The sequence below is a fragment of the Carcharodon carcharias genome, chromosome 12 (assembly GCF_017639515.1).
Source record: "Carcharodon carcharias isolate sCarCar2 chromosome 12, sCarCar2.pri, whole genome shotgun sequence".
NCBI lineage: Eukaryota > Metazoa > Chordata > Chondrichthyes > Lamniformes > Lamnidae > Carcharodon > Carcharodon carcharias.
The window spans coordinates 81,158,863-81,180,543 of record NC_054478.1 but is presented as its reverse complement, the minus strand read 5'-3'; the positions used below and the strand labels follow the sequence as shown (position 1 = coordinate 81,180,543).

Below are 21,681 nucleotides of genomic sequence, written 5' to 3'. Positions count from 1 at the left end.
CCACTGTAGTTTTCCCACCAGGTGAAGACTTGGAAAAGGGGGCCAGGACCAGAAGAGACCCAAAAGTTTACTTTAGACTTTCCTTTTGTGGTAGGAAGAGCAGGATTGTTGTAATGGAGTATCAACCTAGAGACTTTGTTTTAATTCCAACTGCTTTTCATTATTGAAAGGAATTAGACATGAGCTTGACTGGATTAACAGCAGCCTTTGAAAGAGCCACGTCTGAAAAAGTCCGTTGTCAGGATGAAGTGAACAGAACCAATAAGACAATTGAACTGGCTAACAGATTAGTGAAAGGTCTAGAGGTGAGACCATATAAAACCTCTTGGTGCAGCAATATACCTATTATGTTATGGCGTGTTGTGCATCTCAAAATGGTTTTAATAATTTAAAACAGCCAAACTGCTTTAAATATCTTAATACCATAAATACCTCTGTTCTATTTTAACATACTCTTTTTCCACTATTAAATAAAATGTTGACACAGTTGTTAAAATCTAAATGCTGCAATGTAAAATATTTGCCATGATATCATTTATAAGATGTATGCTGTTCAGCTTCATTTTCATCAAAAGAAAATAAGTATAATTTAGTAGTCTATATAGCTTTTATTTTCTGCTGTGAGAGCATTTATTGATGTTTTAAATTTTTTGTTGCTTTTCTTACGTTAGTCAGAGAATGTACGCTGGGCTCAGTCTGTCACACAGTATCATGAACAGGAGGAAACTCTCTGTGGAGATGTTCTGTTGATGACAGCTTTCATTTCTTACGCTGGTTCTTTCTCAAAGAGGTATCGATATGAGCTTGTTCAAAACATGTGGATGCCTTACCTGAGAAGCCAAAAGGTAGATATTTTAGTTGCTAATGGTAAAATGTATTTTCATACAACAGTTCTTGGAACTATTTTCATCATAAATGCTAATAACATGATCTCAATAGTATTGGTGATCTTCATTGTGCTTATATCACCTTTTAAAATTTTCTAATTATAATAGGACCATAGACAGTTTAAAAAACTTTTGGTCAGGTTTAATGAAAGCTTATCTCTGGGAACTGAAGCATACCTAGTTGATTGTAAATTTGTTTTTATTCTGAATGAAAAAGAGATGAGTTTATCTACATTATAGTGAAATAACACAAGCGATGCAAATATATTTTTATGACATTACAAATATTATGTAATTCTAGCAAAGCTAGAATTTTTATGGTTTTTTTTTGTTTTTTTCATCACTAACAAGTATAATCATGGCTCTTAGGTGTTTTGTTGTATGTATATACCTCTCAAACTGAAGCCCAACTTGATAAAGCTGCTCTGGTAATTTAGTATTTCCACAGGCCTTCAGTCTTTTGCAATTTTTGAGAGTTCCCTTTCTTTGGCAGACTTTGCAACAAATCCAATTCTCCCCAAGACTCAGAATACAGAAAGGAAGAGGCAAATACATACAAGGCTAAAACTTTGTTTGCATGGTACCACTTCAAAGCGGTGCCATGTAAATGACAGTGATTCCCCTGGGCCAGACAATGCTGCAGCTGCTTTCTGGGTGACCCCTACCAGCTTTCTCATTGATATCATTGAAGAAACTCAGAGGGCCTTGCAGGTAGTGAGAAACCCATGGGGTTGCCTGCCCCAGGAAATCAATGTGGTCTGCGTGGCACTGCTTTGATGCAGAATTATGTGAACAAATTTTTAACCCATAGTCCGTAATGCAGGTGATTAGCCCTACAATCTTGACTCCACTTGAACTGACCCAAAGATAGGCAAAATATGAAAGGTACAGTCTCCTTTCCTTCCAGGCTAACACAACAGAACAATACTTTTATATTTGTGGATGATTATCATTATTGGGCAAGATGGTTATTCACTTTTCCCCTCAAACTAGATAAGAAACCCAGCTGGGTGCTAGTTTCTTGTAGCATCTCAGTTGCCAACCTTTTCTGCTGCAGCTCCGCATCCAGCCCTTTTCTCTGAAATTTCAAAATTAACTTCAACTCTCACACTGCAGTCTTTATAAGGCAGTACCTTAAAGGAATAATGCAAATCTAATGGTATTAGTTTTGCTTATTCAAGCCAGATACCTTTGTTTCTCGGCCCACATCATTTAACCTCAGCGCTGCCCTAGCAGCTCAGCAATTGGATTAAGCTATTGTCAAAATGCTTTTTACTCTGTTGCATTTGGTATTCAGCTATTTCTGATGCTGATGATGGCAATTTTGGGGATTGTAATCTATCCAGTTGGACCTGCTACCTCTTAAGATACAACATTGTACAATAAAATGGGAATGGTGGCATAGTGGTAATGTTACTGGATTGGCAACCAAGGGGTCTGACTAATGTTCCAGACACCTGAGTTCAATTTTCAATTTAATTAATTAAATAAATCTCAAACAAAATACTAGTCTCAGTTATATTGTTGGTGAAACTACTGGATTGTCATAAAAATGCATCTGATTAACTAATGTTCTTTAGGAAAGGAAATCTGCCATCCTCAAACACCAGACCAGCCATTCAGTTGTATCAGATTTCTAAGGAAAAGACAAATAAGAATAAAAAAGGATGTACCACCCAGCATCAATCTAGCCATCAGATATGATAAAGGCACACCCAGCCCAGCCAACACTGTACAGTCCTCCTCACTAACATCTGGGACTTAAGCCAAAAGCAGGAGCACTGTCCCACAGACCAGTCAAGCAACAACCTGACATTGTCATCCTAGAATCATACCTTACAATCAACGTCCCAGACTCCTTCTCCTCAGTCCTCACCAATCTGTCGCAGATACATATGTCCATGACAATATTGGGCAGAGGTACCATCACACAGAATTTGTAGAGGCAAAGACCTGTCTTCAAAATGAGGGCACCCCCCCATTATGTTTTGTGGTACCAAGATAATGGTACAGGGGCTAGATTCAGAACAGATCTATCAACTCAAAACTGGGCATCCATGAGACACTGTGAGCTATCAGCAGCTGCAGAATTGTATTCCTTTGTAATATGGGTCAGCATATACCTCATTGTACCATTAACAGCAAGCTAATGGACCAATCATGGTTTGATGAGGCATGTAGGAGAGCCTGGCAGGCTTGGGACCAGGCACACCAAAAACAAGGTACCAATCTGGTTAAGCTACAACACAGAACTACAAACAGGTTAAACAGGGGACGCAGCATGTCACAGACTGAGCTAAGAGATCCCACAACCAATGGATCGAATCAAAGCTCTGCAGTCCTGTCATTTCAAATCGTGAATGGGTGTGAACAATTAAATGGGAGGAGGAGGCTTCATTCCAGAATTATGGCAAAGCCCAGAATGCAAAAGACAAGGCTGAAGTATTTGCAATCATCTTTAGCCAGGAGTGCTGAGTGGATGATTTATCTCGAGCTCCATCTGAAGTGCCCAGCATCACAGATGACAGTCTTCAGTAAATTTGATTCACTCCATGTGATATCGAGAAATAGTTGAAGGTACTGGATGCAACAAAGGCTATGGGCCCTAACAGCATTCCAGCAGCAGTACTGAAGACTTGTGCTCCAAAACTAGCCACACATCTAGCTGAGCTGTTCCTTGGCAGCTACAATGCAGGTATCTACCCCACAACGTGGAAAATTGGCCCGGTAGGTCCTGTCCACACAAAGCAGGACAAATCCAGTCCAAGCAATTATCACCCCTTCAATCTACTCTTGATCATTATCAAAGTGATGGAAGGTTTCATCAACATTGCTCTCAAGTGACCCTTACTCACCGATGCTCAGCTTGGATTCCACCAGGGCCACTTGGCTCTAGATCTCATTACAGCCTTGATCCAAACATGAACTAAAGAGTTGACCTCCATAGATGAGATGCGACTGACTGGCCTTGACATCAAGGCAGCATTTGACCGAGTGTGACATTGAGGAGTTCTAGCAAAATTAAAGACATAGGCATCAGGGGGAAAACTCTCCACTGGTTGGAGTCATATTTAGCAGGAAGGAAGGTGGTTGTGGTTGTGGTTGTTGGAAGTCAATCATCACAGCCCAGGACATCGCTCCAGGAGTTCCTCAGGGTAGCGTCCTAGGCCTAACCATCTTCAGCTGCTTTATCAATGACCTTCCCTCCATCATAATATCAGAAGTGAGATGATCGCTGATGATTCCGCAGTGTTCAATATCATTTGCAACTCCTCAGATACTGAAACAGTCTGTACCCTCAAACAGCAAAACCTGGACAACATTCTGGCCTTGGCTGATAAGTGGCAAGTAGCATTCAGGTCACATATGTGCCAGGTAATGACAATCTCCAACAAGGGAGAATGCTCCCATCTCTCCTTGACATTCAACAGCATTACCATTGCTGAATCACCCACTATTAACATCCTGAGGGGTGACCATTGACCAGAAACTTGACTGGACTAGCCACATAAATACTGTGGCTTCAAGAGCAGGTCAGAGGTTGGGAATTCTGCAGTGAGTAACTCACCTCCTCACTCCCCAAAGCCTGTCCACCACTTACAAGGCACGAGTCAGGGGCGTGCTGGAGTACTTTCCATTTGCCCACATGAGTGCAGCACCAATAACAGTCAGGGAGTTCAACAGGACATTTGACTGGCACCCCATCCATTGCCTTAAACATTCACTCTCACTACCACTGGCACACAATGGCAGCTATGTTTACCATCTACATGATGCACTGTAGCATTCACCAAGGCTTCTTCAACAGCATCTTCCAAACCCATGGCTTCTACCACTAGAAGAAGGAAACAGGCGCATGGGAACACCAGCACCTGCAAGTTCCCCTCCAAGCAGCTCACCATCCTAGTTTGGAACTATACCATTTTCCCTTCACCTTTGTTGGATTAACATCCTGGAACTCCCTCCCTAACAGCATTGAGGGTATACCTACACCACATGGACTGCAGCAGTTCAAGAGGTTGGCTCATCACCACCTTCTCAAGGGCAATTAGGGATGGGCAATAAATGCTGGCCTCTAGCGCTGCCCATGTCCCATAAATGAATATTGAGAAATATTTAGAAGAAAATAAATTAAATTAGGGTGAAAATTAAGCCAGCACTATTAGAAACTTTCCACAGGGCCATTTAAGAAGCAAAGTTTCTGGCCTCCTTAATTATGTCTAACAGGGTAGGGAGGCCTGTGGTAGGAACCATGACTCTCAAGTCAGTAGTTCTGTGCTCCCACTTTAGTCAAAGGGTGGCTGCTCACTACACCATGTAAAACCAGGGGCCGAGTTTTATGGCCCTGTTGCGGTGGGGATGGGGCTGTACACTGTGGCGAGCCATACGAAAGTCCATTGACTTCAGCGGGAACTTAAAATCCCACCGGCAGGAAGGGGCCATTAAGTTCCGCCCCCAGGCGTACTGGTGAATGTAGGGCTCACCTTGAAGATCCAGGTATGGACCACAGCCTGAATGCTCAAGATTTTAGAAATTTACCACAGTCTCTAATCCTTCTTTCAAAAGAAAGCTGAAGGGCCATTTCAGGACTGTGTTAGCCTCCAGCGGGGGTGGTTCTGGCTTCCATGGCACAGACTGCAGAGATTGTGGTCTCTTGCAGTCGGTGGATACTGAAGATGCCCATAGTGGCATGGACATATGTCCGTCGCATTTAAATGATTTCACCTCCAACTGGTAATAGATGAATAATGACAAGTTCACCAGGAGAAATTGTGGAGAAGCCTATCACACACCTGCATCAAGCAAACACATTTTCAGGCCCCAAATATTTTTCCTCCTTTTCTTATCAATTTTATTCCTCTCCTTGTCCTTGAGCACTATACCCACAAACACTGAACATTCTTCAGTTCTTTTCAGTTGTTTGAGGATGCCATTGGTTAGCTCTATGGTGTACTAATCACAGGATGACTCTCATTGTATGCACACTGTCCACAAGTGGTTGGGTGGTGGAGGGGTGTCATCGGCCTTTTGTAGAGTGGGTAGCCCTTGTCATTAAGCAACCACCTTCTGGACCGTCATTGTTGCTTGAATATGCTGGGTACATGCTGATGCAGAATCAAAGCATCATGGCTGCTGCCAGAATAAAAAGCACCAATCAACTCATGTCAACTCCCTGCACGATCACACACCAGCTGCAATTTATGAGAATGGATTCCTTGCAGTTCAAGTCCATCTCCCATTGGAATGTAGCACTTGCAGAATCAAGTGTATGCAGTCGATGGCTTCCTGAAGCATTGGAAATCCTGTTACCCTGACAAGGCAACATGCCCACTTCCTCCTGCTTCTTTCTGCGTAAAGAAATTGATGAGGCCCCTTTCCTTCCATCATCTCTGTTGTTTGCCTGATGAGTTGATGCATGGCAAACTATGAGGTGTTGGCGATGTTGCTGGCTCCAGCCTGGAAGGACTTTGAGGTATTGAGGGCCATGGTGATCATGACAGTCACAGGCAGTGCCATCCGCACTTTGCTCTGCAACTACAGGTCAGGTTGTAAGGTTTGACATGGTTCAGTGACCACCTCATTGGTGAATTGTAACCTCCTCAGACACTGCTCCTAGCTGAGATGAAGATAGCAGAAATGCTCCCTGAAGCTCACTGGTGAGTAAGGCCTCCGATTGAGAGCTTTTCTCCTCTTTCTACTGCACACACTTTTCCTACCCAGCTGTCTGTGTTCCATTTCCATCTTATTTTGCAGCCCATGAGTGACTGTAACTATAGCCTCCATGAGAGAGAGCTGGCTTTCTGCTCAGAGACCTTCAAACTCTATTGAATTCTTTGGAAAAATCCAACACAAGTCCCTTTTGACTCCAGAAGTTTGTGAGTGCTTCTCCAAGAAGAGTATCCGATAATTCTACAGCAGCAAAAGAAAGTCAAAAGCACCTCACCTGAAAATCCTATGCTGATGCCTTTAAACAGCAATCGTGGGGTAGTCCCTCATGTAGCTTAATATGTGTTCAGCTGTGAATGTCTGAGAAGGCATTAAAAGGAGCTGCGAGGTCCAACATTGCAGGTTAGGCACCAGTCAGCACTAGATGCTGAGTGTTGTCACAACTTACTAACTCCACACTCCCGGAATGACAGGCCCATGCCTCCAAGCATGGCAATCTGCACAGGCCATGTTGGAAGTGGCCAGAAATGGAGCAGCCACCATTTTCAGCACTTCCAGGCTTCCAGAGTGCCAATACCAGCAACACTTTGGAGCCCAATTTTGTGGCCTTTGCGTCCACAGTGGCACTGCATTCAAGTGTCTGAACTATAAATGTATTTTTATTAACTGACTTTGAGGCCATGAGGAGCTTGTTCATCATGATAAGATGTTACCTATCATATAAACTAAGGAATAAGTTAATATCCTAATGCCTATTATACATATGTTTTAGTAACCAGTATTTAACCATTTAATTTGAAACTATAAGTCATTTGTATATTCTAATGTGGTAGTTAATGGACAAATACAAAAATGGTGTAAGTGGGTAAATGGTACAATTACATTACCCATCCAGACAAAAAATATAGTTCCACCAGAGGTATTTTGGATCACAATAAATAATAAGACTTCCCTTATCGTGATAGAGCTGAGATTTTTAAATTATGTTTAAACACCTCACTCATGCAGAAGATATTATAAAATGTATGTAAAAGGAAGTATTAATGTCACTTAATGTAGAAAATTCAAGATAAATCGTCCATGTGTTCCTTTGATTTTTATTTTTGCTAGTTTACAATCTAGCAACAATAAACAATTCCGTTGTAAGCTTGGATGTTCCTACAGCAAAATTACTAACAAGAAATAATTTAAAATGCATTAAATGATTTCACTTCTTTACCTAGGTTCCAATTCCAATGACTGGAGGTTTGGATGCTGTTGCCTTGCTCACTGATGATGCAACAATTGCAGCTTGGAACAATGAAGGCTTGCCCAGTGATAAAACATCCATGGAAAATGCCACTATTTTTTCCAACTGTGAACGATGGCCACTCTTGATTGATCCTCAACTTCAGGGAATCAAGTGGATCAAAAGCAAATATGGCACAGATTTGAAAGTCATTAATTTGGGTCAAAAGGGGTAAGACAATAACTGCTTAATCTGCAACGAAAATGTGCAAGAAAACAAAGTTAATCTTTCAAGGCACAATACTCATAGAAAAAAGCCGTCATTGACCTTTCATGTGAACCTCCTCCCTATCCTTTAAAGAAACAGCTACATCTTTTCTACTCTGATAATTACATAGGATTGCTTTTGGTCACCCAGCAGGGAAGTGAGATATTTGGAGTGAGATTGGCTGCCTGGGGAAGATTCCAGGCCACCACTTATTTACATAGGTGATGCAAGCTGTCAGCATAAAATATTCAGCTTGTCAATTTGGATGTGAGAAATTTAGAACAATTGAGGTTCTTAAGAATCCATAGCAAATGAAAGGGGAGGTGCATTTTTGATGTCAAAAGCAAGACAGAGCAGCTCTTGGAAAATGTCCTTGGGTGGAAGAATTCCAATGGACCCAGAGGTTTTTAAATGTGCCCATGGTTGGGCTAGTGGAAGAAATTCAGTAGAAGAAGGACAACTTCACCTCAGATGTTTAGCAGGTGCTAAGGCAAGTGAAGTAACAGGCTTGGCAGAAGTGGCATAACTTATGAATGTGAGCAGCATTATTTCCAAAATCTGCTTGCAGTCAGCAAGAAATTGAATAACCTCATCAGGAATGCAAACTTAAGTCTCTCCTTCACATCTCATACACCACTGCCTAACTCTATCTTTGCCTCAGAACCATTTACCTCCCTGCCTCCCACTGCACAGGAGATACTGCACTTCTTTTCTGCTTCTTCATAAACTACTACTGCCCTTACAATTACTCACCCATCATGTCCACACATGCCGCTTCATCCTCTTAAAAGCATGCACTGCACACTAAGGTTAGCTGGCTAATACATGACAAGGATCAAAACTCATAATAACCCACTTCCACTTCTTGTAGGAGAAGCTGCCACACAGCAAGGCAAACCACCAATATGGGTGCACACTGCACACACTTACCACTATGTACAACAGGAATCTAGTGGACAAAATCAAATCCTGTTTCTCTCGAAGAGGGCAAAGATGCAGATATAAAAGGATGAGTTTTTTAAAAGAGTTTGTGCACTAGCAATTACTTAAGGTCTTGGCCTGCCAGCTATGGAGCCGCCAAGTTGGATAGTAAGGTGAAGTCCACTAGTCACTTGTGTACTGTTCTTGTACATGTTATCAATGCTGTACACCCAACCTTAGCCTTATGTTTGACACTCCTAGTGTAACATTAGATAGAAATAAGAAGGGAGAAGAGGATAAAGTTTGAAGAAAGCCTTTGCAATCTACCCTCCAGCATTGTCACTTGCCATGGCCATGATGTGCCTCCAATTTATGATGTCCAGTGTGTCCATCTGGGGTGGGGGCAGGGTGAGCAGGCGGCCTCTGAGCAGGCAGGCACCATTTGTTGCCTCACCGTTTGTGTGGTTTCCTTCTGCATTAAAGAAAGGGTGTGGCAATGATAGCCTTGTGAAGTGATTAGAGATTGTGCTGTCATAGTAGAAAGGTGCATGGAATTCCCTGGCCCTGGGGAAGCAGGCTGAGAAAAAAGCACAGAGCTGCATCGGGAGGTTTACCAGGGGCGGGACCAAATGTGGATCAGCTGCCCGCCAAATTAGGTTGACAGCCAAGTTTAAGGGCGATTTTCCTGGCCCACCAGCATTTTCCCAGTAGTGGAGAGGCCCTCCCAGCTGCCAGCCTTCACAGCAGCATGGAAACAGCTCATTCCATTGTACCTTGGACAAGAGGAGCAGCAGCAGCTACACCACTAGTAACAAGAGGAACTCCAGCAGGAGCAACTCCAGCAGGAGCAGCTTTCTCATTAGCTATCTGCTGCTCCACCTGGCTGAAGTGAGAAACACAGAGCTCCACCTGGCAGGAGGTGATATGCTCAGTACAGGTATACTGACAGAGAATCCATTTTCTGGAAATGTCTGAGCAACAGTTTCTCTGGAGGCTCAGACTTCCTTGACAGGTCATTGCTGACATATGCCACCTCCTGGAAGAGGAACTCCTCCAAGTGAACATGCATTGCCAGTGGATGTCAAGGTCCTCATAGCCCTGAATTTCTTCACCTCCGGCAGCCTCCATGGATCTGCTGCTGATATCTTCAGGATTTCATAATCAGCTGCACAGAAGTGCATCACTCAGGTGACCAGTGCCATGTTTGCCAGAGCTACTGCTAATGATTTGTAATTGATCAGGCCAGTTGGAACAAGAGGGCACTTTGATTTGCTGCAATAGTTGGATTGCCACAAGTCCAGTGAATCAGAGGTTGTAACCATGTGACAAAGCACCCTCAGACCAACCAGCAATATTTGTCAATCAAAAAGAATTCCAGTCCATTAATGTTTAGCTGGTATGTAACCATCAGGAAATAATCATGAAGGTCTGGCAGCACCTGTGAAGAGAGAAACAGAGTTAACATTTTGAGACTGTATGACTCCTTTTCAGTGCTAAAGAGAAGTAGAAATGTGATGGATTTTCTGCTGTTCAAAATGGGGTGGAGCAGGTGGAGCAAAATAGAAGGTCAGGGATAGGTGGGAGCTAAGTAGAGATTGACAAAGATGTCATGAACACAAGACAAAGGGAGTGTTAATGGTAGTGTTAAAGACTAAAGAAAGTGCTGATAGTGGTATAAAGGTAAGGTAGCAGAATGTGTTAATAGCAGAACAAGGGTCAAAGCTCTGTGAAAGCAAAATATAAAAACAAGTGACAGATGGCCCTACTGGGGGTTGGGGGGAATGGTGTTGGGGAAAAAAGATAAAAATAAAAAAGTAATTGGATTAAAAAATGGGTAAAGATGGAGGAGCGAGTTCATGGTCTGAAGTTGTTGAACTCAATGTTAAGTCCAGGAGGCTGTTAAGTGTCTAGTCGGTAGACGATGTGCTGTTCCTCCAGTTTGCATTGAGCTTCACTGGAACAATGCAGCAGGCCAAGGATGGATATGTGGGCATGAGAGCAGGGTGGAGTGTTGAAATGGCAAGTGACAGGAAGGTTTGGATCATTCTTGTGGACTGAGCGAAGGTGTTCCTCAAAGTGGTCTCCCAGTCTGTGTTTAGTCTCCCCAAGGAGTGTTTGGGGCCTTGGACAGTGAGGAGGGAAGAGATAAAAGAACAGGTGTTGGGCCTTCTGCGATTGGATGGTAAGGTGCCAAAGGGAAGGGGATGAGGAGTTAGGGGTGATGGAGGAGTGGGCCAGGGTGTCATGGAGGGAATGGTCCCTACAGAATGCTGACTGGGTAGTGGGTGATGTCAGTGGTGAGGGGGAGATGTGTCTGGTGGCAGCATCATGCTGGAGTTGGCGGAAATGGCGGAGAATGATCCCTTGAATGTGAGTCTGGTGGGGTGAAAAGTGAGGTCAAGGGGGACCCTGTCATGATTCTTGGAGGGAGGGGAAGAGGTGAGGGCAGAGGTACGAGAGATGGGTTGGACATAGTTGAGGGCCCTGTCAACCACATTGGGAGGAACCCCTCAGTTAAGGAGAAAGGAAGACATGTCAGAAGCATTGTTTTGGAATGTGGCATCATCGGAACAGATGCAACGGAGGCGAAGGAACTGCGAGTATGGGATAGAGTCCTTACAGGAAGCAGGATGTGTGGACCTGTAGTCGAGGTAGTTGTGGGAGTCAGTGGGCTTGTAATGAATATTAATGGACAGTCTATCACCAGAAATGAAGACAGAGAGGTCAAGGAAGGGAAGGGAAGTGTTGGAGATGGACCATGTGAAGGTGCAAGAGGGATGGAAATTGGAAGCAAAATCGATAACTTTTTCCAGGTCCAGACAAGAGCATGAAGCAGCACTGATACAGTTAATGATGCACTGGTAAAAGAGTTGTGGAAGGGGTCCTGAGTAGGACTGGAACAAGGAATGTTCCACATACCCCATAAAGAGACAGGCATAACTTGGGCCCATGCGGCTACCCATAGCAACACCTTTTATTTGGAGGAAGTGAGACAAGTTAAAAGAAAAATTGCTTAGTGAGAGACCAAATTCAGCCAGGCAGAGGAGAGCGGTGGTGGGTGGGAATTGTTTGGGCCTCTGTTCAATGAAGAAGCGGAGAGCCCTCAGTCTGTCCTGGTGGGGTATGAAGGTGTAGAGGGACCGGACGTCAAAAGTGAAGAGGAGGCGGTCAGGGCCAGGAAGAAATGAGTTCTATCGGGCAGGAACAGGCTGACATGATGGGCCTACCTGAACATCTTGTTTTCTCCTGGAGAAAATCAGAAGGAAGCATGTCAGTACAGCTCCGCAACACATTTCCATTTCCATGAGCTTTCCCTGGAGGCAGGCTTCCGGCAGCAATGGTGCATCCCTCTCCCCCTGCCCCTCCGCCACCTCCCACTACCACAACTCCAACAGCCAATTAATGTATTTAAAACTTCAATGAATGTCTCTTTTAGCACTTCAGTGAAATTTTCTGAACATTGCATGGACCCCAGGCAGTATCAGGAGCTCATCAACTCAAAGGAGTTAAAATCACAGCAGGGAGTCATCGTTGCATACAGCAGGCATTCAGGTCAACAAAGGAATGAAACAGCGAGGATCGCCAAATTATTCATAACCAAATCAGAAGGAAAAATAACATATCTAAATCCTGTAGGGTGAAAGGTGAAGGAAGCCACTGGGATGAATACAGATCATACAGAAACATGATGAGATGATGAACAGAGGGTCGAAGGAGGGCCTGTAAAATCTGTAACTGAAGATATCAAACATAAGAGAAAGTTTATATTTCGTCGTACAACTGCAGGAAGGTAAATGAAGAAATGTAAACAAAGTAGAATCTAAGGACGTACCCAATTAATGATGTAAGCATGACATCAAGAGTCAGATGACCAAGAGATTCCAGGCAACAAAGGTGCAGAATAGTATGTTTCCTGGAAACCATGTGCTTACCCTGAGGTCTTTGTAAATAGTTCTTAATAAGTAGTTTCAAGAAAAACTATATACCGCCCATCTCAAGTCTGCCATAGAATCAGCAAAGCCACATCAACTTATGGTAAGACAACAAGGCATGGTAACCAATCAATGCAATACTAAAATCTCTGTAAAACATGGTAGCTGCACTGGAGCCAACAATTTAAGAAACTGAGGCCACAGATTGGTAACCCATGGGTTACCTTGGAACATTGGAACAGATCAACTTTGCAATGATGAATAACAAAACTGAAAAGTGAGGGGACAGTGAGACACCAATGATGTCGACAGCTACTACTAAACAGACACTACCAATTCCATAGCCTTTCAGACACATTGAGAGCCCACTGCATGGGAATTCTGGAAGAGACAATTCAAAAGGTACTGAAGAGCTTCAGGTTTACAAGTAAAGCTCAGAAACACCAGGCCTATATGTAGTTGGGGCCATAACTGGCAATGTCCTGGCATGACAAGGCATTGAGGAGATCTCAGTATCATACAACGAAATTATAGGGGCCATTGATAAGTACTTCAGCCCTAAGAAGAATCTAGTTATAGAAAAAGCAAGGTTCAACTAGAGGAGCCAAAGGCTGTGTGAATCTGTTGATTCCTCTATTAACTATTTATCTCGGTTGGCTAGTGCTTGTGATTACAGAGCCCTAAAGCACAAATTGATTTGAGACCGCAACATAGTCAGCGTAATCAATGATGCGCTGTTGGATTTATTACAAAAATCAAAAGAGGATTTGACCTTAGAGAAGGCCAAACAGATCGCGAGGCAGGTGGAGTTGTGATGGCAGAATTGATGTGTAATTCAGCAAGACATCAATGCTTAGGAAGGGTCAGTCCAGTATGTAAGCCCAAAGTAAGGAGCCCTACCCACCAAAAAACCCATGAAAAAGCTCACCAAAACTACCAAAAGGGCAGGACTTCTCTTCCACCTATGCTAAAATGCTCCAGATGCAGCAGCAACAGGAAACACCACTGTGAAGGCTGTCCAGAAAGGGGAACTGAGTGCTTTCCCTGTGGTAGGACATTTTAATCAGTTTTATAGACTAAAACACAATTCAAGGGAAGAAAGCTAGAACATGTTCCCATCCATTTTGATGTTCAAGAAATAGATACACCTTTCCAACCTGTTGATTTCCTAGGAGAAATCAAAGAAGTCAATAAACAGTTCTGGTCTGTAGAGTTGGAAATCCAAGAATACAGAACGGAATTTAAGATGCACACTGAGGCAGGAGTCTCAGGCCAGATTTTTCCACTCCTGTTGACAGCAGGCATCATGGCAGCAGGGGGGAGAATTCGGCAAGAGGGGCAGAAATCAGTTTCACGTTGGCATGAAATCATAGTGGGATCTTCTGATGGTATTCACCATGACGGATCGTGAATCCTGCTGGAGGCTGACGTGAATCCAATTTACATCCCACTAATGAGATGCAATGTAAGGCTCAACCAGAAATCTGCCCCCACACCCTATTTACCGTTGCGCTGTTGGGAAAACACACCAGCCCAGAACATGTCTGGACAAGTGTGACATGCAGAAGTCTGGATTTACCTTTAGGGCCTTGCTCAGATCATGGACCTCTGAGGAGAAGAAGATGCTAGAGGCCTGCAGTTACTGGACCCTGGAGGAACACATGCGTCGCATGGTGAGTGGATCCTCATGCACATGGCTCCACCCTGAAGCAGCTCTTGGAGGGTGGGAGGGCTCTGCACAGCAGCTTTGACTTTGCTGAGGCTTCAGAACTTGACAGAATTTGCTACGGGCTTGCACAATCTTCCATGGTCTCCATTGATGCTTTGGGTCTGCTTCAGAACTTCATGGACTTCGCCATAGGCTAGTGCGGATGATTAGCAAAGTCATGGGGGAGGGAGAAGGAGGTCTAGGTGTGAGTGGGAGAGGAAGATGTACCGGCAGGGGGAGGCGGTGGGGGGAGGGTGGTGAGTTTGGGAAGGGAAGGAGGGGGTGCAGGAATACGGGGGATGGAGGGGGTTTGGAGGAGGGAAGGTGTAATGAGAGAGAATTGTGCAAGTGGAGAGATTGGTGCAAGGGGGGAAGAAGGTGTAAAGGAAAGCGTTCAGAGGGGGGAAGGCGTTGGGGGAAGGAGGGAGTCTGGAGAGGGGAAGGTGTCCATGGGGGAACAGAGAGGCCGGAGGGGGGAAGGTGTCTGAGGGGAGGACGGAGTAAGGGTGGAGGAAGGAGTAAGAGGGAGGAAGGTGTAAAGGGGCAGGAAAGAATTGGGGGGTAGAATGTCCAGGTGAATATGCAAGGGAAAGGTCTGTGCAGTCAATGACTGCCTCCTGAGGAGCAAACTTAGGGTGAAGAGGGTAGGAGGGGATGGTTAGAGTAAGGGGGCAGAGGGAGCTGGTAGGGTGGGAGGGTGAGGGTGTGACAGTAAAAGGGGTGGCGAGGATGGTTGGTGGGGACATGGAGGTAAATATGGACATGGGGGTGGGAAGGAAGAGCCAGGGAGGTCAATGTAGATGGGATTGGAATTTTCATGATTTTCATACTTGCATGATCACCGAGTCATCCTGGAGTGACAAGGGTTTGAGCTGGAATGTTACGGTGGGGAGGTTGAAGGTTATGGCACGGGAGTCTATGGGGGAAGGGCATGGGTGACTGGGGTAGGGGAAAGGACGGGGGACCTCATGAGGAATTTGGTTCCTCTGTTCAAAATCGAAAGTGAACGGATCCTCATGTTGGATGGGCACAAATGCTGTATGGGAGTGTGATCAGTGGGTGGATGGAGATGCAGGGCAGCTCAGATGGACAACTAAAGAGAACCCCAATAGCAGCGCTGAAAATGCTCAGGACATTGAGATGAGTGTGATGAATGAAGGCTCTGCGTGTGTTCGAGAGTGCTTGTAAAAGCTCTGAAAGGACCTGCCCCACACACATTTGGTTCTCCAGAATGTAATGTAAATAGTTTAACAAAAAAATGTAACAGTTTGGAGATTATACTTGGGGGGAGATGTCGAGTAATGGGTTAATGGTTATGGTAATGAGACCATGGTATTATTAATGCTGTGAGTGTGACATCAAGAGTCAGGTCACCAAGAGAGAGCAAGACACAAAATAGTCTGTGTCTAGAAACCATGTGCTTACCCTGAGGTCTTTGTAAATAGTTCTTAATAAATAGTTGCAAGGAAATCTATGTACGGACTATCTCAAGTCTGTCATAGAATCAGCAAAGTCTCATTAAGATATGATAAGAAAACAAGACATGTAACCAATCAATGCAAGCTAGCAACAGTCAAACCTCATTGAAACAGAGGTGAGGGATATACTGAAATCCTTTTAAATCTAGTGCTCTCAATTGTGCTGCTGGCCGGTCTCCTACATGCCATCCCTAATTGGCAGGAGGTAGCTCTAAATTGCCCAATTTCCCATAAGGTTACACTGGAGGGTTCACTGCTGACACAAGCTGAGTTCGGACCTCGAATGGCCCTGACCTCTGAGAATTTTATATCTCTCGAAGATTCTGGTCCACATGAGCACAAGAGTGGCCACTGAGCAAGTCTTTGGGCTGCTGAAGATGGAATTCTGGACAGATTTCGGGGTGCCCTTCAATATGCGCCACAATGTCGCGAATGATAGTGGTAAAGAGCGGCAAAGCGGATTGGAGCTGCAACTTCAGAGGAGGAGGAGCCTGATGTAGCCAGGGTGTCTGTAGATGCACACATGGCTTTCAGAGAGGGACAGGAAGGTTTATATAGGCATTTTTCAGCTAACCTAAGGCTGTGCAGCCTCACCAATGCTGAACCCGCTGCACAACCACCCCACCCCTAACACAAGATATTCCCAGAGTCAATAATTTTTCCAATTCACTGACACCTCATCTTTTATTTCTGTCACACCATTAACCTCCAGGTTCATGCCCACTTGGCAGGCGAGAGGCCACAATGGAGACGACTTAACAATGGAAACTTTAAATAAAGTTTATGTTACCTAGACAGTGAATTTGATGCATTAACACTCTTTCAAACACCAAACTGATTCCCCTAGTGAAGCCACAAAGTCTTTCTTTTCCTTTTCCTATTACTTTTATTTGGTGTTATCACTGTGGCTTCAGCAGGGCAAGAGGCAGGCAGCTTGTTCCCCTACTCTGACTGCTAAGATGCTCGTGGCCAGCATCCTCTGGGTTTCGGAGCCTGTGAAGGCCCTAGTGAATACTGTGCTCTCTGCACCTCCTGTAGGGGCAGTCTCAGCCTTTGGGGCAGGAGTCACCATGTGGGGTTTTGACTGGGGGATTGAACAAGGGGAGAGGAGTGTGAGCACCCATAGAGTCCCCACTCCTGTGTGCCTTATCTTCATCTCCCCTGTCATGGTGCAACCATACCTGCAGGCTAACCAGGACCTGGGAAGAATTTTGTAGTGATTCAGTGAGGCACTGAATGGCCAAGGTGAGACTTTCCTCCATTCTGTTTAAACTGGCAAGCCACTGTTCAATTCCAGTATGCACTCAATTGCCTGCCATATCTGATGTTACATGCAGGTGGACACTATTTCCATGGAGGCGAACCTGAGACATAATGACATTCATGCTAGAGACAGTCTCCTCAAAACTTTCTCCAGTGGTGCACTGTGCCTCTGGAAATATTGGCAGGATTTCAGCTATTTTCTACTGCAGCTCCAGAACAGTCCTCTTAGCCAGTGACACCCAAGACTCAGAATCTGCCTCTGAACAGAGCTTGGAACCTCCAACCGGGACTCTCCCTTGTCCCTGCCTGTAGCACCTGTTCCTGCTCACATGTGATATGTAGCTCACCATGTGACGACCTGCTTTGGAAAGCCCATTGAAGTGTGTGGGTTATCTGAGCTGGTGAAAAGTACGCTTGAGTCGTGAGACAGTGCTTCCTCAAAGTGTGCGAACTCTCCTGAAAAGTGTTTGGCTTATCCCTACGCCTTCTAGCCTCCTCATCTCTCCATATTCAATGGCTATGCACTGCCCCACTTTGCTGATCTCCATCACCTCCTCCTCTGCAGTAGTCATGACAGAAGGGCCACCCCCAATCCACATTCCCCCCCCACCACCCACCTCCCGCCAACCCCCATCTCCCCATCCCCCACGCCCCCACCCTGGTTCTCTGCCTTTTCTGTGGTTTTCTGCGATGAGTCCTTCCAGCAAAAGGGAAAGCAGAAAGTTTTAGGTGTGAGAAATGGAATGTGTTGAGAGGATAGAAGGACAACATTTGCATAGGGTGACTGGGTGTGAGACGTCAGTAAGATGAGGGTGAGTGTCAGTGGTGGCTGTTCAAATGGGGATTTGAGGAGGTGTCTCGAGAGAGCATAAGGAGTGGAGCTGCAAAGTGTGTTGGTCTGAGGGACACTGTGCAGAAGAGGGCAGGGAAGTCAGGATAAGGAGATTGCCAATTCAATGTGGCATGCCACTTACCTTTTCTGCCCTAATGAGGTCATTGAACCTTGCTCTGCACTGTATCCATGGGAACGGGACACACCTCATCCATAACTTCCAGCCATATCTGCTTGCTTTCAAATATTGTTTTGTTCCTTCCATTTGTAGGAATAACATTTCTGCTGAGCCTTTACAAGTCACTGTATTACCTTCAGCAATAGCCCTGAGAACCAGGGGCCAGCCTTCCCACATTGAGACTCCATCAGTGTTGATCCTCCCTGTGTCCTGATCAATTGTGTCCCCTGCCAGGATCCTTTTTAAATATTATCGCTTCAACAGTCAGATGTGGTTTGTGGTCACCCTGCCTGCCCTGATTGGTCAGGAAATCGGGAGCAGGATGCTGATGCTGTATCTGAGTTTATAAAATCCACGGCAAAGCCCATTCCATTATCTATTGGATTCCCAATCCACTGCCAGGCTCTCCCATTCCCCCTTTATACTTTCTTTCCTTTCAAGGGTATTGCTGAAGAAAGTTACAGAAGTGGTTTATAAGAAATTGCTTGTGCCATATTATTACATATTTTCACATTTGAATCTCTGTCCAGCAACAGTCCCAACAGTTCAATTGATCTCACAGCCAGTTTGAACTGTAATCAGTAATTATCCCTGGCTTTGGTATTTGCATCTGGGTCTCGACGATCTGCAATATTTCTGGTACAAAAGAAATGGACAGTGGCAGATTTTGGGGTAGAGCCAATCTAGTGTCTGATCAGTTTAGGCTGCAGCAGAACTTCCCGAAGGAATGGGGGTGGCGAGAGTATCTAGTGTTGTCCCTTTTCCTGTGACATCAGGGAAAAAGATGGGCTTGCAAGGATCATGTTGTTCAGCAGAATTCCTGCCAGTTCCATCTCTGGTGCCCCCAGCATAGGTTATGTCTTCGTGAAGCAAGTATTCATTCTTTGCCAGTCTCACATTCTGGTGGAGCTGGCAGCCACAAAATTTGTATGCCAGTTTCCTTCATAGCAGCCAATTCTGAAGCACTCAGCTGACAAAAGGATGCCTATCTTCTGGATCATGGATCTGCATTGAAAGAGATCAGTGATTTCCTCCAGACCTGTTGGCTCAGCAGCTGCTGTAAGCTGCTAACATCTTCCCTCCTCCACACCACCTCAACGCCACCCCCTCCTAACACCCCTTTACCATCTGGCAGATGCATTTACTGTGACAATATTGTTATGAGCCCCCATTCCACTTCACATGAATGCCCTTGCTCCAGTAATTCTGGTAATGTCATATGGATGCCTAGAACCAGGGAATAGGTGTCTCACTCTGCCACTGTTACAGCAACAGTGTAGGACACCTGGATTTTCATGGTTTCTTTCATCTTTCCCTCAGCCTCCATACCTCTTGTTGGCATGTAGATTACATATCGTAGTTTCATTTAATGAATAAAGGATACTATGCAAAGAGGATGATTAATCCACTTTTTGATTGCCTGTTATACTTGAAATATGATTTATATCATTGAACTTATTACAGATCTCACAGATCTTCCATTTACAATCTTGGGTTCCTTTTTTTTTAGGTATGCAGATATTATAGAACAAGCACTTATTGTGGGAGACCCTGTTTTAATAGAAAACATAGAAGAAACCATTGATCCCGTGCTAGATCCATTACTTGGCAGACACACGATTAAGAAAGGAAGGTAGTGTTAGATTTGAATCTTAATGCTTATTAATTATGAGCTTGCAATTTGCTTACGTAAAAATTTAGAAATTTAATACAGCTGATTTTTATTTTCAAAGGTACATTAGAATTGGAGATAAAGAATGTATGTTCCATCCCAACTTCCATCTAATTCTACACACCAAATTGGCTAATCCTCATTACAAACCTGAAATACAGGCACAGACTACTCTGATTAACTTTACAGTTACCCGTGATGGCTTAGAAGACCAGCTACTTGCAGAAGTGGTAAGCCTTGAAAGACCTGATCTGGAACAGCTGAAGGTAATTTCCTTGCATCCTTCCTTCTATACATACAATAACTATGAAATAAATAGAGAAAATGCTGGAAATACTCAGGAGATGAGGCAGCATCTATTTTTTATTTGTTCATGGGTTGTGAGTATCACTGGCTGGGCCAGCATTTATTGCCCATCCCTAGTTGCCCTTGAAAAGGTGAGCTGCCTTCTTGAACCATGCAGTCCATATGGTGTAGATACATCCACAGTGCTCTTAGGGAGGGAGTTCCAGAATTTTGACTCAGCAGCAGTGAAGGAATGGCATTATAGTTCCAAGTCAGGATAGGATGTGACTTGAAGTGGAGCCTGTAGGTGGTGGCGTTGCCATGCATCTGCTGCCCTGTCCTTCTAGATCATAGAGGTTGCTGGTTTCGAAGGTGCTGTCAAAGGAACCTTGGCAAGTTGCTGCAAGGCATCCTCTCGATGGTATTTTGCTGCCACTGTGCAGCAGTGGTAAAGGCAGTGAATGTTTAAAGGTGGTATATAAGGAGCCAATCTAAAGGGCTGCTTTGTCCTGAATGGTGCTATGCTTTCAGAGAGTTGTTGGAGCTCAACTATCAAGGCAAGTAGAAACTATTCCATCGCACTCCTGATTTATTCCTTGTGGATAGTGGGCAGGCTTTGGGAAGTCAGGGGGTCTGTTGCTTATTGTAGAATTCCCAGCCTCTGACCTGCTCCTGTAATCACAGTGTTTATATAGCTCATTCAGTTCAGTTTCTAGTCAATGGTAATCCTCAGGATGTTGACAGTGGGAGATTCAGCAATGGCAATGCCATTGATTATCAAGCGGAGATGGTTAAATTCTCTCTTGTGTGAGAGAATCATTGTCTGGCACCTGTTAGGCACGAATGTTACTTGCCACTTATCAGCCCAAGTATGAACGTTATCCAGGTCTTGCTGCCTTGACACAGACAGGAGGGAAGTCATTAATGAAGCAACTGAAGATAGTTGGGCCTAGGACACAACCCTGAGGAACATCTGCAGCATTGTCCTGGAGCTGAAGTGAGAGTTTCCAACAATCTCAACCATCTTCTCTTGTGCTAGGCATGACTCCAACCATTGGAGAGTTTTCCCTGTTTCCCATTGATTTCAATTTTACTAAGGCTCCGTCATGCCACACTTAGTTAAACACTGCTTTGATGCCACCCTCACCTCACGTCTGAAATTCAGTTCTTTCGTCCATGTTTGGACTAAGGCTATAATGTGAGTAGCTCTGACAGAACCAAAATTGAGCAGAGGGACCAGATTATTGCTGTGCAAGTGCCATTTGATAGCACTTTCAATGACTTGAACCCATCAATGACTTCCATCACTTTGCTGATGATTGAGAGTAGACTGATGGAGCAGTCATTGGCTAGATTGGATTTG

General features: G+C 44.5%; 1 protein-coding gene across 1 annotated transcript in view; it reads left to right on the top strand.

Annotated features, from left to right (window-relative positions):
• Positions 1-21,681, top strand: part of dnah9l (dynein, axonemal, heavy polypeptide 9 like) — a 393,205-nt gene that overhangs the window by 285,230 nt on the left and 86,294 nt on the right. The window contains exons 42-46 of the mRNA XM_041200867.1: positions 171-305; positions 672-845; positions 7,778-8,013; positions 19,872-19,994; positions 20,095-20,299. Of these exons, the coding sequence (XP_041056801.1) occupies positions 171-305; positions 672-845; positions 7,778-8,013; positions 19,872-19,994; positions 20,095-20,299 (873 nt within the window). The remainder of the gene's footprint in view (positions 1-170; positions 306-671; positions 846-7,777; positions 8,014-19,871; positions 19,995-20,094; positions 20,300-21,681) is intronic.